The 14,712-nt window shown below is 40.0% G+C and overlaps 1 protein-coding gene across 8 annotated transcripts in view; it reads right to left on the minus strand.

The window, feature by feature from the left end:
- Window positions 1-273: 273 nt before the first annotated feature.
- Window positions 274-14,712, minus strand: part of LOC130203158 (calcium-activated potassium channel subunit alpha-1) — an 81,315-nt gene continuing 66,876 nt past the window's right edge. For 3 of the 8 annotated variants that reach the window (XM_056429068.1, XM_056429070.1, XM_056429067.1), the window contains 11 exons: window positions 12,470-12,593; window positions 11,898-12,122; window positions 10,926-11,118; window positions 9,911-10,024; window positions 9,621-9,713; window positions 8,570-8,700; window positions 7,058-7,252; window positions 6,449-6,567; window positions 6,118-6,330; window positions 4,419-4,447; window positions 274-3,255 (listed from right to left, as the gene is read on the minus strand). In XM_056429068.1, coding sequence (XP_056285043.1) covers window positions 3,107-3,255; window positions 4,419-4,447; window positions 6,118-6,330; window positions 6,449-6,567; window positions 7,058-7,252; window positions 8,570-8,700; window positions 9,621-9,713; window positions 9,911-10,024; window positions 10,926-11,118; window positions 11,898-12,122; window positions 12,470-12,593 — 1,585 coding nt within the window. In that variant the 3' untranslated portion in view covers window positions 274-3,106. Of the gene's footprint in view, window positions 3,256-4,418; window positions 4,471-6,117; window positions 6,331-6,448; window positions 6,568-7,057; window positions 7,253-8,569; window positions 8,701-9,620; window positions 9,714-9,910; window positions 10,025-10,925; window positions 11,119-11,897; window positions 12,123-12,469; window positions 12,594-14,712 lie in introns of all 8 variants that reach the window. The other 5 variants (XM_056429069.1, XM_056429074.1, XM_056429072.1 and 2 more) reach the window with 4 other exon arrangements.

Below are 14,712 nucleotides of genomic sequence, written 5' to 3' on the forward strand. Positions count from 1 at the left end.
CAGACTGTGGTTCTGCTCAGTACACGATTAAAGAAACCTTTTTATTTTTTGAAAGAACTCCTTGAGCTGCTTTTGGGTTCCTGCCTTGCTCACCCCTAACAGAACGATCCAACCTCTGCTTTTGGGTTCCTGCCTTGCTCACCCCTCACAGAGGTTGGATCGTTCTGTTAGGGGTGAGCAAGGCAGGAACCCAAAAGCAGCACAAGGAGTTCTTTCAAAAAATAAAAAGGTTTCTTTAATCATGTACTGAGCAGAACCACAGTCTGGCAACAGGAGAGAAACTAACGATCCAACAACATCAAGGGGTACGAGTGCAGGTTAAGTAGGCAGCGTCATCAGTCCCAGCTGCTCCGGCAATCACCGCCCAGGGGAGGGAGGAGACAGCCACACCTTCTTGGTGAGCCCTGGACAGGGTAAACACACAGGAGACAGAAGGACAGGGAAAACTCTGGATTGTTTTGATGACAACATGACAGATGCGTTCGTTTTAGGAATATATCGGATACCTAATGGATTACCAAGATGGTTTACCAACAGAATAGTCTTTTAGAACATATAAAAAGCCCAAATAACATGTTATGATAGAGCTGTTTTTCATGTGCGATTATGGCATCAAGATTGGTCATGGAGGACAAACGGGCGCTTAATGGCCTCCAAGATAATCCTGTCAGGCAGTGCTTACAGCCAACAGAGGAATTAAAGATGCCCACTTCATGCGATATGAGGCTTTCTCATTCAACACATCTACAGACTTATCATATGATGCCAAGCTCAACCATAGTGTAGATTTGCTCTCTATGGTATCTTAAGTGAAAATCTCTGTCACTATCATAAACTGTGTGAGATTTTTGGTTATATTCTTTTGTCGACAACAAAACAGCTCTATCATATTTGGCTATTGTAAAAAAATAATAATAATAAAAAGAGGAGAAAAAAGAATATTGCTAACATTTTGTCAGTGTGGAGGTGGTCAACACCTACAAGTACTTAGGAGTTCATCTGGACAGTAAACTGGACTGGTCAGCCAACATAGATGCCATCTATAAGAAGGGTCAGAGCCAGCTCTACTTCCTGAGGAGGCGGAGGTCTTTCAATGTCTGCAACAAACTCCTGCGCATGTTTTACCAGTCTGTTGTTGCCAGCGTCCTTTTTTATGCTGTGGTGTGCTGGGGAGGCAGCGTGAAGAAGAGGGATGCAGGTCGACTAGACAGGCTGGTGAGAAGGGCAGGAGCTGTTGGCATGGAACTGGACTGCCTAACATCAGTGGCGGAGAAAAGGACATTGAGTCGGCTGCTGACCATCTTGGATAATGACCACCACCCACTACACAGTACTCTTAACGGACAGAGGAGCATCTTCAGTGGCAGACTCATGTCACTGTCATGCTCATCGGACAGGCTGAGGAAGTCCTTTGTCCCCAGGGCAATACAACTTTACAACGCCACACAGAAGGGGAGGGAGATGGACTTCTCTGCATGAGTCTACCTCGGTCTCCCCTCCTCTTCTCAACTCTTTATTTTTCCATCCCACTGTCCATCTTTTTTACTCTTTTTAATGGCTATACTAGCCCATTGCTCAGACTGTACTATTTAAATCACTTTGCACACTGTAATATCTGTATAATATCTGTATACACCCTACTCCCTGTGAACATGTTCTCCCTATGTGTATTGTTTTTCTACTGTGATTCTACTGTGATTTGTGTATGTTTGTGAGTTAAGTTAAGTGTATAAGCTACTGGATGACCTAAATTTCCCTCGGGATTAATAAAGTATCCATCTATCTATCTGTCTATCTATCTATCTATCTTTTACCCCTGGAGAAACCTTGCAGGTACTTAAAAGCTTTACTCGATATCATTTCTGGGGTTTTGGACATTGTAACCAAACAACAAAATGAAAACAGTTCTAACAAACGACTCAAAAAGGCAAAGATAAGACAAATATAAATGGATAGAGATAAGGCTGGAGCCAAATGCCATTTACACATGGACGCTGGCCATCTTAACGGTCACAAATGTTGTGAATTAGCTCCAAATGGCAAAGGAATCACTGAGTCAGGCCCAATCCCGATGTGTGAGAGGCTGCAACTTGATTGAAATGGCGTAAATACAAATGGCTCGGCTCTTTGCGGTGACATCACATGACCGTGATGACACCAAAACATTTTATGTACAATTGTGGTTTTTTATATATTATTTTACCGCCTGACTTGAACGTCTTCCAGGGTTTTGACTTCAAAGACAAGAAGTCACTGGCAGATAATCGATTTACTCATTGGTCAAAACAGCTTCGATAACCACAATTAGAAGAAATGTTTGGTAAATAAACCGGCTGTTTAATAAAGCATATGCGTGAATGAATATGATTTTAAACGTTTTAAATGTACAATCCCAAATCTGTAGGCTGTGCCATCCTTTTTTTATAGTTCTCCAGGCTTCCTCTGGTAACAGTGTTTAACGTAACGACGCTACACTCAGGCAAAGTGTGCATAAAGGGAGAAACATTTCTACAAGAGCCCTGAAGAGCCCAACTATCTGACAGTGGGACAGCCAAAGCCCTTAAAGACGCTGCGAGAACGCATCTCAAAGTTCGTGATTCCAGACATTGGGATTGGGCCTCACTCACTAACAATGCCATTGTGGTGGGATTGCAGCTGGATGTAAAATACACTTTTTAACATACTGTACAGAATAACTGCAACACTTGGTAAAGTCAATGCAGGAGTCGTAGTTGTTCATCAACAGTTTAAAAGGCTACTTTTACCATTGCAAACCTTGATCCAGTTATTATAATCACCTCTTTTTTTTTGACATTGCTGTTCTTCTTCCAATGACCTCCATTCCCCGAAATGGAACAGAAAGGTCATGGAGTCTGGCCCCCACAATATTAGCTGTGCAAAGTAAAAGTTGAGAGCGATTTTTGACTATGATTGTCTTCATCTATATTTTGTGAATGATTCTGAATCTAGTTGCTGCAGAGGTGAACGAGGAAAGCAGGTTGTGTTCATCTCATCTAATACCAATTAATGATTTGTGTTTGCAGACGTGAATCCCAGTCCGAGACGACACAAAGAGTCTTCTCGGGGGTCCAAGCGTGTCAGGAGCTCAGCACTCGTCTTCTACTTCTTTGATGGGTGGAGTCAAGCTGCTTGAGGATTTATAATGACTGACTTGGTTGATGGTGAGCGTATTCACAGGCTTGATCTGTGTGGTCCTCAGGTGGATATTCTCTGACTCATCTGTAAACCTCTTTTCTAAGAAAGAGACAAAATCATATTGAGAAAAAGAAAAGGGACATCACACAGTTAATGCGGCGATTACAATTTTAAAAAATTGTTTTTAAGTGCACACACAACATAGGGAGAACATTGTACATTTTTAACCCTTGTGTTGCCTTAGGGTCATTTTGACCCGAATCAATATTACACCCTCCCCCCGCCTTAGGATTAATTTGACCCCATTCAATGTTTAATGTCGGTGTTCTTTCGGTAGTCAACAAACAAACATAAAGTGCCTCACACTTAAACTTGGAAAACAATATTAATTCTAATAATTTTCTGGAGGTTTTAATTGCTGGCGTCAAATTGAACCCAAAGGGTAAAATATGTTAGTAAATATAAAGGTAACAGGAGGGTTAAACATTGAATCGGGTCAAAATGACCCAAAGGCGGGGGGAGGGTGTAATATTGATTCGGGTCAAAATGACCCTAAGGCAACACAAGGGTTAAGTAAATACTGGTTTTCGATTGACACAGTAAAGAAATTCTGACCTGATAAAAAGTTCCCCGATTTTTTTTTTTAATGGCACACAAGTTTCATTTATCGTCCCAATGTCCACGTTTTAATCCTCTAATGTCACTCACCTTGTTGTTAAACATTTTGTATTATATACACCATACTGCTATTGAACCATGCTGCATATATAGATTACCAAATTAGAAGTTTATACTTCACATTTGTATCTGTTTGAAGGGCTTCAGGCTTTTGGCTTGATGTAACTTTCTTTTCTTATAAAATAGTATAATAATAATGAAATAGTCTGGCATTATATATATATATATATTTAGCTGGTGATTCATCCACTTGGCAATGCTCATGATCATGCATTTTCATCAGCATGACTTGGTGGTGTTGCATATGCCATACATTCAGAGTGGATGTTGCCAATGATAAAAACACGAAACATCACTTGATACTGAATAAAGTGAAGTAGCATCAAACCATTAAGATTGTAATAAGACATTCTGCAGTCAAAGCTACAGTGAGATGTACTGCACAGGTCATAACCATGCAGTCCTGATGCAGTCATTTGGAAAGACTAAACTACTTGGCTTTCATTCAGAGGGCGAAAGGTCAGCAGGACATGGCCATATTAAATGCATTATTTAACATCATGCATAATCATTCACTTCCATACCTTGGCCCACTCTATTCATCCTTGTTGCACTTTGGAAAAAGAAAGTAGTACACTAAACGTAAGCAAAAGGAGAAATTCTAATATGACTATTGGTAACAGATACTGCAGAGCATAATTACCAGAGGTATAATAACAGCAGATGCTCTCATTACATATGGATGTGGAGTAGGTTAATCATGGGGTGGGGGGGGGGTGACCCACTATGCATTTAGCCATTTCCATGCCTGTTGCCAAAGCAATTAGAAGGATGATGTTGTCCATGATTGAGATGTAATTCCGAAACCCAACGAGCAACATGCAGCTAACAAACCAAATGAGTTACTGCACTGGTGTACGTTGATCAGCACAAGACAAAATAACTTCATGTAGAAATTAATTTCTGTAAAATGTGAAATGCAAATTAATTGATGCGGCTGAAATACATTTTTTATTTCAAATGGGAACAGATTACTAACCATAGAAAGCTCGTTGTGTTTGTTCAGCAGCTGTGAACATGTAACATGTGCTCATTCATGTCTTGGGAGAATTATTTCCCAGAGAAACAACAGAACTTGGAGAACGCATACCTCTGCCAGTTCAGCGACAGAAAATATTTAAACATTTGAAATAAAAATAAACAGAGATGAACAATAACTCTTATTGACAATAATGCCTGTTAACAATAGTGTTATAGAATGTAAAAACAACCATGTTGTTGAGTATAATTCAATGTAATGATAAATAATTTAAATGTCACATTTACATGTGAAGACAATGTTATTAGAACGGTGGTGTAACTTAATTATTAACTTTGACATTTCCTACTTGCATCTTGACATAATTGATACTTCATGGGTGAAAATAACATTTAAGAAATACATTTGAATGTGAATGCAAATCAGAGGCGTTAATTGGACACTATGTTCAGTATTTCATAGACGTGACATACTATGTATGAACTATTAAAACATAATTTAAAGTGCAGTTCAAGTACCAAAAAAAATTCTGCTTATAATTAAACAAACAACGTTTAAAATAAGCAACTTGGCATGTTATAATATAGAGAAACCCATGTGACCTTTACCACACAGGGGAGTTATTAACACAAGAAAGCACATTATAAGTAAAACTAAAGGTCTGGAAATGTTTGCCCCAATTCATACTCAGCGGGGACATACTCTGTTGCACAATCTAACCAAGATGGCCTCATGTCAAATGAGAAGAGTTTTAATCAAGTGTGTGTGCAGGGAAGAGCGCCAGTGAAATTGTCAACGGTTTAAAATCTGAATTATTTTGTCATTTATATTCAATAAAGCAGTTAATTGTACACTAAAACAATTACTAGAACGTTTTCTTTGTGTTTCTTAATCAGAAACCAAATGCTATCTGTTGATTCAAACAACTGCAATGGGCTTTTTAGATGAATTTCTAAGATAAAAAATAATAAGTTACATCATAACATAAGAATTAGGGAAAAAATAACATCATCCCACCACTCAAGACAGAATTACTCAGAAGTACACGTTTACTGTAGCTCTTGGCATAGGAAATATACAATTATGGGGACATTTAGAACCAGTTACAGCCCATGATGGGAGGAAACTCCAGGGAAAGCCAGCCTACTTTGCCCTATGCTACGGGATGGCCCGACTCGAGGGGCTAATCCCACTGTTCTCATTCACGGACATAGACGGTCAGAGCGCTTTAGAGCGGCACCTACTTTTGTTTGTCTCTGTTTCGGACCCGGTTGGTGCGGTTGGTGGTTGGGATGGAGTGGACAGAAGAGCCCTTTTTGCTGGAGGAATGGGACGAATGGGAAGAGTGCGACAGACTGGTTCGAGACTGGCCGGCGTTGTGGTCAAACTGCATCAGGCAGAATATCAGGTCTGAGGGCACCAGCTCAAACGCATACGGTGGATTGGTTATGACATACCTAGAGGAAAGAGAAGAACGATGGAAGGCCAGTTCTAGATTTAGTAGAGGTCGAAACATTATTATAGTATTTTCGTTTTGAGCTTCTAAATGCAAAGACACGTTCGGTCCAGACTCACCGCTTGGTACATTGGCTTTGGCTGCTTAGATGTGCGTCGCGTAACCGATAGATGCCAAAGCACAACATGTTGTATGTTTTCAGGGCTTTACAAAACAGGTCACCATAGCAACCGCCATCCTGCAAGACGAAGAAGAAGACAAACTCTGTAGCGCATAAGCAACACTAGAGATGAAACATATTACAAACAATTCTTTACATGGACTTAATACAGCGCCAGAACCAAAGATGAGCTCGGAATTGATCATCGCTTATTTGATACAGAAGTGATGTAAGTAGATCAAAGCCACGAGCAAACTCTTCACACTCGGTGTTGATAGGGTCATCTATTTTTAATTGAATTGGAAAACATAGTTGTAAAGTATGACCATAGCCATATATAATAAGAAATATAATGTTGCTGGCATATTTCTCCCAGTGCGAATAAACTTATTTGAGGATAAATGTATTGGACTAACACCTATTCCTGGACATACCACCTGTGTTACTTATCTCAGCTCTGAATCCCAACCATCCCAGTGAGCCTGAATCATTTCGCTAAAGTCCGCTCCCACCACAGAGGCAGACATAGATGTGCTTCGCCCTTGGGTGACAGAGACCAGCCACTTACCCCGAGGTCGGCGAAGGGCCCGTCGTACAGGGCCAGCTGTGCCACGCGACACCTGTCCCTGTTGGCCAGCGTCTGCGGCGTGCTGTAGCCGCCCCGCAACGCGTTCTCCTCGGCCAGCAGCCCCTCCAGCTCCGGCGTCGCCCCGCCTGTTACCAACGTCCGGATCAAGGTGAGGATATTATCATTGAAGTATGTCTAAAGGAATGAAGGCAGAGAGGGAGTAAATCCTTCGGCACACGCCGACCAAAGTCACAACTGAACCGTGTCAAAGTGCCAGCCCGGCCGAACGGTGCCATCGAGCCTGCCCTGTTGTGTCACTTTCTCTTGCACACTGAGTGAACAGAAAGGAGAATCCAATCACTGCAGGTTACTCTCATTCCCATCAGAAACACACGCGGGAAGTCCTCGTCCACATTATTGCTGTCCGGGCGTTTCCTGGAGCTAAATAGCAGACGCGTGTGCAGAGAAGTCAGTTTTGCACGCTATTAAGCATGTTTAGCCCGAGGATACACTTTCCTCGGTGAAGTTGCGATCTTTTTAATCCCAACCAGTAACTGCTTTGTTGATTTCTACGAGGGCAAATGTGTGCAGCGCGGCCCCCTCGTCTCCTGCTCGTACAGCACAGTGACATCTCCCTTGGCTGCTGACAGCACTATTGACTAACGTGATGGATGAGGGCTGTCCATTAGGTCGCATTACCTTTGTCTTCACTGGAGCGCACTTGAAGGCAGCTTTGTTCTAACCTCACTCAAACTGAAAGGCAGACAAGTGAAGCCATCATATCTAGTGCAAGCTCCAATCTTGTCGGCGAGTGTTGTAAGGTGAGCAGAGAGGACATTTTAGATAGATAGATATATATGTACTTTATTAATCCCCAAGGGGAAATTTGTCGTAACAGTAGCAGCACCAATAAACTAAACACACAAGAATAAAAAATAAAATATAAAAAACAGGGATGAAAGATATAGATGTATACAAGAAGTATACAAAGTAAAATATATATGTATCTATACAACATATATGCATACACAATACACCATACAATACTTATGACAAATTAAATTAAATATAAAAATATTAAATATAGACAGTGTGCAAAATGCAAAGTGTGTGTATGTGTGTAGTGTAAATGAAAATGAAGTGTGTGTGTATGTGTGTAGTGTAAGTAAATGAAATGTGTGAAGTGCAGATCAACATAGTGTGGATATGAAGTTATTATTGCAGTTATTGCACTATGATCTGGCAAGAGGTGATCTGTTTTCTCCGTGACTGATATCAAAACACAAGATTTCTTTGCATATTTCAGATCTACGGCGGTTATTATATCACAGCACAAAAACCTCCAACACGAGCGTATAAAAAATATTAATATTAAAAGAATAGTTGATTTGTAAGGAATCCAGAATGCATGACATTTTGTTTTTTAATTGCATTACAGAAAATAAAGAACTTTATCAATAATATTCTTTTTTCTCTATGTATAGTCTGTAAGGTAAATCCATTCTGACTTACAGCACTCATTAAGGAATCCAGCACACTGACGGCGAAGGCTGTTCCACAGGCAAACGGCTGAGTGAGGTACAACTCTGTGTCAGGGTCATCGTCGTCATCTTGGTCCAGGAACTGAACATTGGAGTCATTTACTATAGAGAAAACACGTCAATGGCATTACTCACTGTGAATTCTTCCTGTTCATTTTCTGCATTGCAAACCAGATCTTATGAAAATGTTTGTGATTTGAAAAAGCATGGACTTTGCGCTTAAGCATTGAGCAGGCAAATACTGGATTACAACGTGAATACATTCCTGTGAAGAGGAGGACACAGAAGTACAGTCCGAAGATGCAGATATGGACTATTAGAAATCTGTAAATGATTGTGAAACATTTCTTGAATTTTGTGTTTAGCTTTTTGGCCAACTTGCCTCTCTCCTCACATTCCATATCTGGGCCATGCACATTCATGACGATCATGCATATTATCAAAGCTTCAGGCTTTGATTCAACGTCGTCCTGAAGTCAGTATTAGAAACACCAATATGTCACTGTTTGTCTTGTAAATCCAAGAACTTCCAATTCCTTGTAATTGCATGTCTAAACAAATGAAAGTATCTCATTGCCCCAGAACCTTCTTTGAAGATGTCTCCGAGCACAAAAACACATGCAGTAGCTGGAAGAAAGTAACAATATAAAAATCTGTTGGAGAAATACTACTTCTGTGAAGACAGAAATGAATGTCAGTCATATCGATGGGGCTAAGATGAAAAAAGGGCACGGGCCAGAGAATGTGATCCGACAGAAGATGCTATGAAACCCCCTAAAAATGACTTCTGAGGGATCAAAGGCCTTGTAATTCTTGGAAAAATAAAAGGGAAAGATGTTACTTTGAGATAAGGGGCCAAAACAAGACAGGCAATTTCAACCACAATCAAGGGTAACAATGTGCTCAAAGGGATGCCATGGGAATGGACTGAGCCTCTTGTGAAGCGAGAGAAATCAAAAGCAAGCTGATATGAAGGCAGCAGCAGTTACAACACTGCAGAACAGGACACAGGCACTTCTTACCAAGCTCAGTTATGATTTGTATGCCGGTCCCACTGCTTTTATCCTGACTGAATGAAATCACAGGCAGTTTTTTGCCTGTCTTTGCTAACGGTGCTAGACAAGTGTTGAGGAAAAACAGTTACTGGAGCATGTCAACAAGGGACAGAAAAACTAAAAAAAACTCCACTTTAACTACGGTTTATCTAGCGTTGACAGCCTCTAATTGAAGACATTATTATATCCGTTTATAACTAAATAACTAATCAAAAAAGCATGCACAAACTGACATAAAAATATGGTAGAAAACCTACCTAGTTCTGTTATGATGGGAATATTTGCTCCAGTTGTGACAGAAGTCTGCCTCACTAATCCATGCACGGGGCTGTTTTCAGGAGAGGATCGATCCATTCCTGGTGGTGTGAAGCCTAAATGAACACGAGCATAACATAAAGCACATACTTTAATGCAATATTCAATACTTTATCAGAGGCCACAAACAGTCATATCAGCAGAACTAATACGCTGCGGCAATTTCACCCATTCCCGGACACCACTAAATCATACAGTTGCTGAGTGCTATGTGAGCGTATTCTTGACAGGGTCCAATATCAGTCTATATATAATAGATGTGGCATACTGCTCATTTTGTTTCCTTTTGATTGTGTGCGTGGAGATGGAAACCTCTGTGTACGCACACACACGCAGCCAGGAAATACAAAATAAGTGACGCAAGATTGAATTCAAATTGACTTGACATTTCCTGCTTTCCTCAGACTGACAAGTAAGCACATTAAATCAGTGATGCTGTATGTATTATACATAGTCCATGTTTTGACATCCATCACTTACTGCTGACTAAGGCAAATGTGAGGTCATACATGTATTAGAGAACTAATGAAATTGGCGGGGATTTCCCCCTCCCTCTCCTCAGGTCAAAAGGTTTCTAAAAGCATTTCTGTGTGCCAGAGAACGACCACTATTGAGGGCAATCTCAACATAACAAAGTGCTTCAGTTGCTGTTTTAAAAGCTATCACACACAATATTAATAAATTATACACATTCGCCCTTTTACATAGGAGTCCCACGTACTTAAAAATAAAACGTGTAAGCCAGGTCAGGTTTTTGTGCCAACACTGTGCTTGTTGCCACCAATTAGGTTTGTAAAGAAACCCGTTGTTCCAGTAACCTGAGGAATAGTCAGTAAGGTTTAATGTCAAACGCTGTGACACCAGGTCAGCCAGGCAGCGCCCAGTGAGGGATATTCTCTGTGCCAGCGCCCTGTCCCTTCCAGGCGGTGCAGTGAACTATGATAGGGCGCTCCTTACCTTGGGAATTAGCCTGCAAGACCCCGATGCTGTCGTCAAACAGCATGGATTTGATGTTGAGTGACGCCAAGATGCATTCTTTGTCCTGAAGTGATGCATCGTCAATATTGTTCTGATTGGCTGACAGAATGACACACATGTCGCAGAGGTTGATGTTGACAGCCCTCAGATCTGCTCGACTCAACGGTGTGCCCTTTGAGAGGAAGCGAAGGAGAGAATTTGTTATCTCACCTATGACACCAGGAGTTAAAGGAAAATGTAGGAACGTGAGACTTTTACACACGACTAAATCGCTTTGCCAAATATGTTCTGGAGGAAACGTAATTGCTGCCTGGATTACTTCACGGGCAGAGTCGTTTTCAATCCAGAAGTGTACCGCTGAACTAAAGTCACAGTGCAGTGGTGGAAACAAAGCACACTTGGACACCGGAGGTCACAGGTCTTCACCTTCATCATCCCACGTGTTGTTATGTTCAGGCAACAGTTCAGATCATGGTTTTGATTAAAGACTGAAAAAGTGCCTCAAGTCAGCTTTCAATTACATAAACATGACAATAAACATTTCAATCATGCTTTTGTTGCCGGGATCAACATTTTTTTAAAGTAATGTTACTAAATTCCATTTTGGTTTTTAAATTTTGACATGATTGATGGAACTAGAAAAAAAATTCCAGGTTCACTGAAATTATTAAAATTCAATTTACAATTATTAGCAACACATCCAAGAGCTGATTAGCTGATATTTCACTAAGAAACACACGTATTAATCTCATGGTGGCGTTAGATGAAAATTCAGGGGATCAAGTTATCAGGATCCACGGTTTGGGTAGTTTAAATGTTTGTTCAACATTTAATGGCAAATTGTCTCCCAGTTGTCGAGATATTTCATTTTGGATCAAAGTTTTGGACGTTTATCTGCCAAAGCAAATTCTTTGCATATTGAAGTATTATTTTTAATACTTTAGTACTCACAGGTAAAATGGAGACCTTTGGAAAATTGTGAAGCGTCTCCCACTCCCGTTTCAGATACTCGAGTGAGCCGACAAACACAATGTGCTTCAGCTCATGGAAGTGAAAGTTGCTCGCTCGCAGAGGCATGACAAAGTTCCGAAGACCGATCAACGCAGATTTCACATCTCCAAATATGCACACGACCACGTGACCGCTCAGAACAGTCATGGCGGCCTCGCTCCGGGTCTGAGAGGGAAAGGAAGAACGAATGAAAATGTGACATGAACTGTCTTTTCTTGCAAATGTTGGTCTCTTTTCTTCCCTCATTTGCCTACTCACCCAGTAAAACACATCGTGCAGTTTATGACTGCAATAGACGATGATGGTAATTTGAAAAATGGCATATGTATTAGTACAAGAAATGTCCTATGTACAGGGACTCCATATAGCAAATGACATGTCAAACACCTCATTACAGAGTGTTTAAGTGCCCTGTCAACCTCTGATGGTGCTTTGTGACATGACACATCTGTCACCGGGGAGAAGAGTGTCGGGAAGAAATGACGTGTGCCGAGTAAAAGAGCAGAACCCACCAAGATGACCTTCTCGATGTCTTTGGACGGGCACCAGTGAAACATCCCCGTGGAGTCGTATTTCTTTACGTTCTCGTCCATGCTCTCAATCTGTTCGTTTCCCGGGATGAGGAGCGGGTCATGTCTAATCATACAAAAGAGAAGGGAGGGAGAGAATCCCGTCAGACAATGTAAACGTGGATTAGATTAACTACGGATATTAAATAATAGATCTAAATTGTAGCATGATAAATAAGAGAATATAAATCACAGGCAGATATAAATAATAAGACTAAGGAAAGTTGTTTTTGTTTCATAGATTTATACCGCACCTTAAAAAACAAATTGAGTAAATCAAGATTAAAATTGATCATAATAAAAGGAGTAAAATTGCAAAAATTAAAGATGATATGGTTGTTGTAAAATACAATAAAAATAAGAAACTTGTCAAAAACATTTTTAATAGACCAGAATATTTAGGAATCTTCAAACAAATCCAAAAAGTAGCTTTCTTTTTTATTCCCCTCAATGCTCATTCCTGTCAGTGGCCATCTGCAGAAATGCCAACAAAACTGCCATGTCATCAAGCAGAGTGACATCAGCGGCAGCAGCCAGGCGGAAGGAGATGGCAGCAACACACTGCGTTGACTGGCATGAGCACGGAGATGCAATTACGCCCCCTTACTGCATCCAGCTTTTGACGTGCTGCGTGGTAAAAGCTTTAACAGACCAGACAGTAAATATTTCAGGAATTTGCTGTTGGAAGTGAAGGGTGTATTAATGTTTAAAGAGCATCAGAACTAGATAAATGTATTGCACTGAGCGCAGTGGTGAGCTTCATCCTACCCAACACTGACCACTAAAGTGGTCTCCTAACATGAGTACCACGCTTGTTCAGAGGATCTCCTAGAGATAAATTAAAATATAAGAAACTTCACCTCACCTCCCTCTCAAGTCTCACATTCTCCACCCCTCAGACCAATAGAAATACATCTATAAGTAGATTCATAAAAAAATAAAAAAAATCTTTCAAATAATAAAAATAGAATATATATATTCCTTTATTCGTCCCACAGTGGGGAAATTTCAAAAATCACAGCAGCGATGCACATCAGAGCATCAATGAAAATAAATATAAAACACAAAACAAAATACAAAAAAACTAAATACTAATACTAATACTAAATATACAGGGGGAAAACAAAGTAAAGTGCTGAGTAAAGTAAAGTGCCGAGTTTGCTAGGATCTCCAGCAATCTACTGCAGTGTGTTGTGCAGTAGATATATATATATATAAAAATAAAATACATATATATATATATATATATATATATCAAAATCACACAAAAAACAATGCAACATTCAATGCATAAAACACAAACTGATTAATTTACAACATCATTTACTAAAATGATCACACAATACAAGGGTTGATATAAGATAACATTAAATCATATTGTTTAAAATTCACCTGTTGTACCCTGTATGTCTTTGGACGTGATAAAGAAAAGCTCTAACAAGCTAATGTGGTTGAACACCATCCGCTACCGCAACAACAATGCTAACCACGGAGGCCGTGTGCAGCCCAGCACAACGCCCTTTGCACGAAATTGACTTTGTCAGATTCTGATGGGAGTTGAAGATGTTGTGTTCTGAGACTCGGACGCCTTCTGTCTCCGTCCAAAACCTTTTAAATATGAAAAAAGTATTCTCCCCGTCTCTTTAATCCATGCGAGTACTTTAAAAGAATGCTACTTTAAGTAGCATGTTAAGAATGCATCAACGTGTCTGCTGCAACGATCATCCCTCAGGCTCTAACAGACTGCCAAAAAAAGCCCGCCTTGGGCTTCTATACCCCGAGGCAAGACCTGGATGTCCTTTCAAGAATGGAAGTATTTGGAGAAGGAAATGTCTTTCTACCACTTTCAACCTCAGACACACATCTGTCAAAGCAATTCTAAATTGAAAGGACAAAATGTGTAAACATAAAATGATGTGGGTGAAATTATGACATTATCACAATGTGTCTTTCTAGCAATACTGAACAACTGAAAACTGCTTTTACATGATTCATTTGTTATATATTTTTGTTTCTTCTATTTTATTTTTTTCTTATGAGTAACAATCAAAACAATTTCAGTAAACTGTAAAAAATAATCCATTAAAACATATCAGAGCTCCAGGTGGTGTCTTAAAATTGCTGTCCATAACCTAAACAAATTTAAATTATATTAAAAAAAAGAACAAAGCTGCTTGATAAAATAT

Source organism: Pseudoliparis swirei, chromosome 13 (genome assembly GCF_029220125.1).
Source record: "Pseudoliparis swirei isolate HS2019 ecotype Mariana Trench chromosome 13, NWPU_hadal_v1, whole genome shotgun sequence".
NCBI classification, from domain to species: domain Eukaryota; kingdom Metazoa; phylum Chordata; class Actinopteri; order Perciformes; family Liparidae; genus Pseudoliparis; species Pseudoliparis swirei.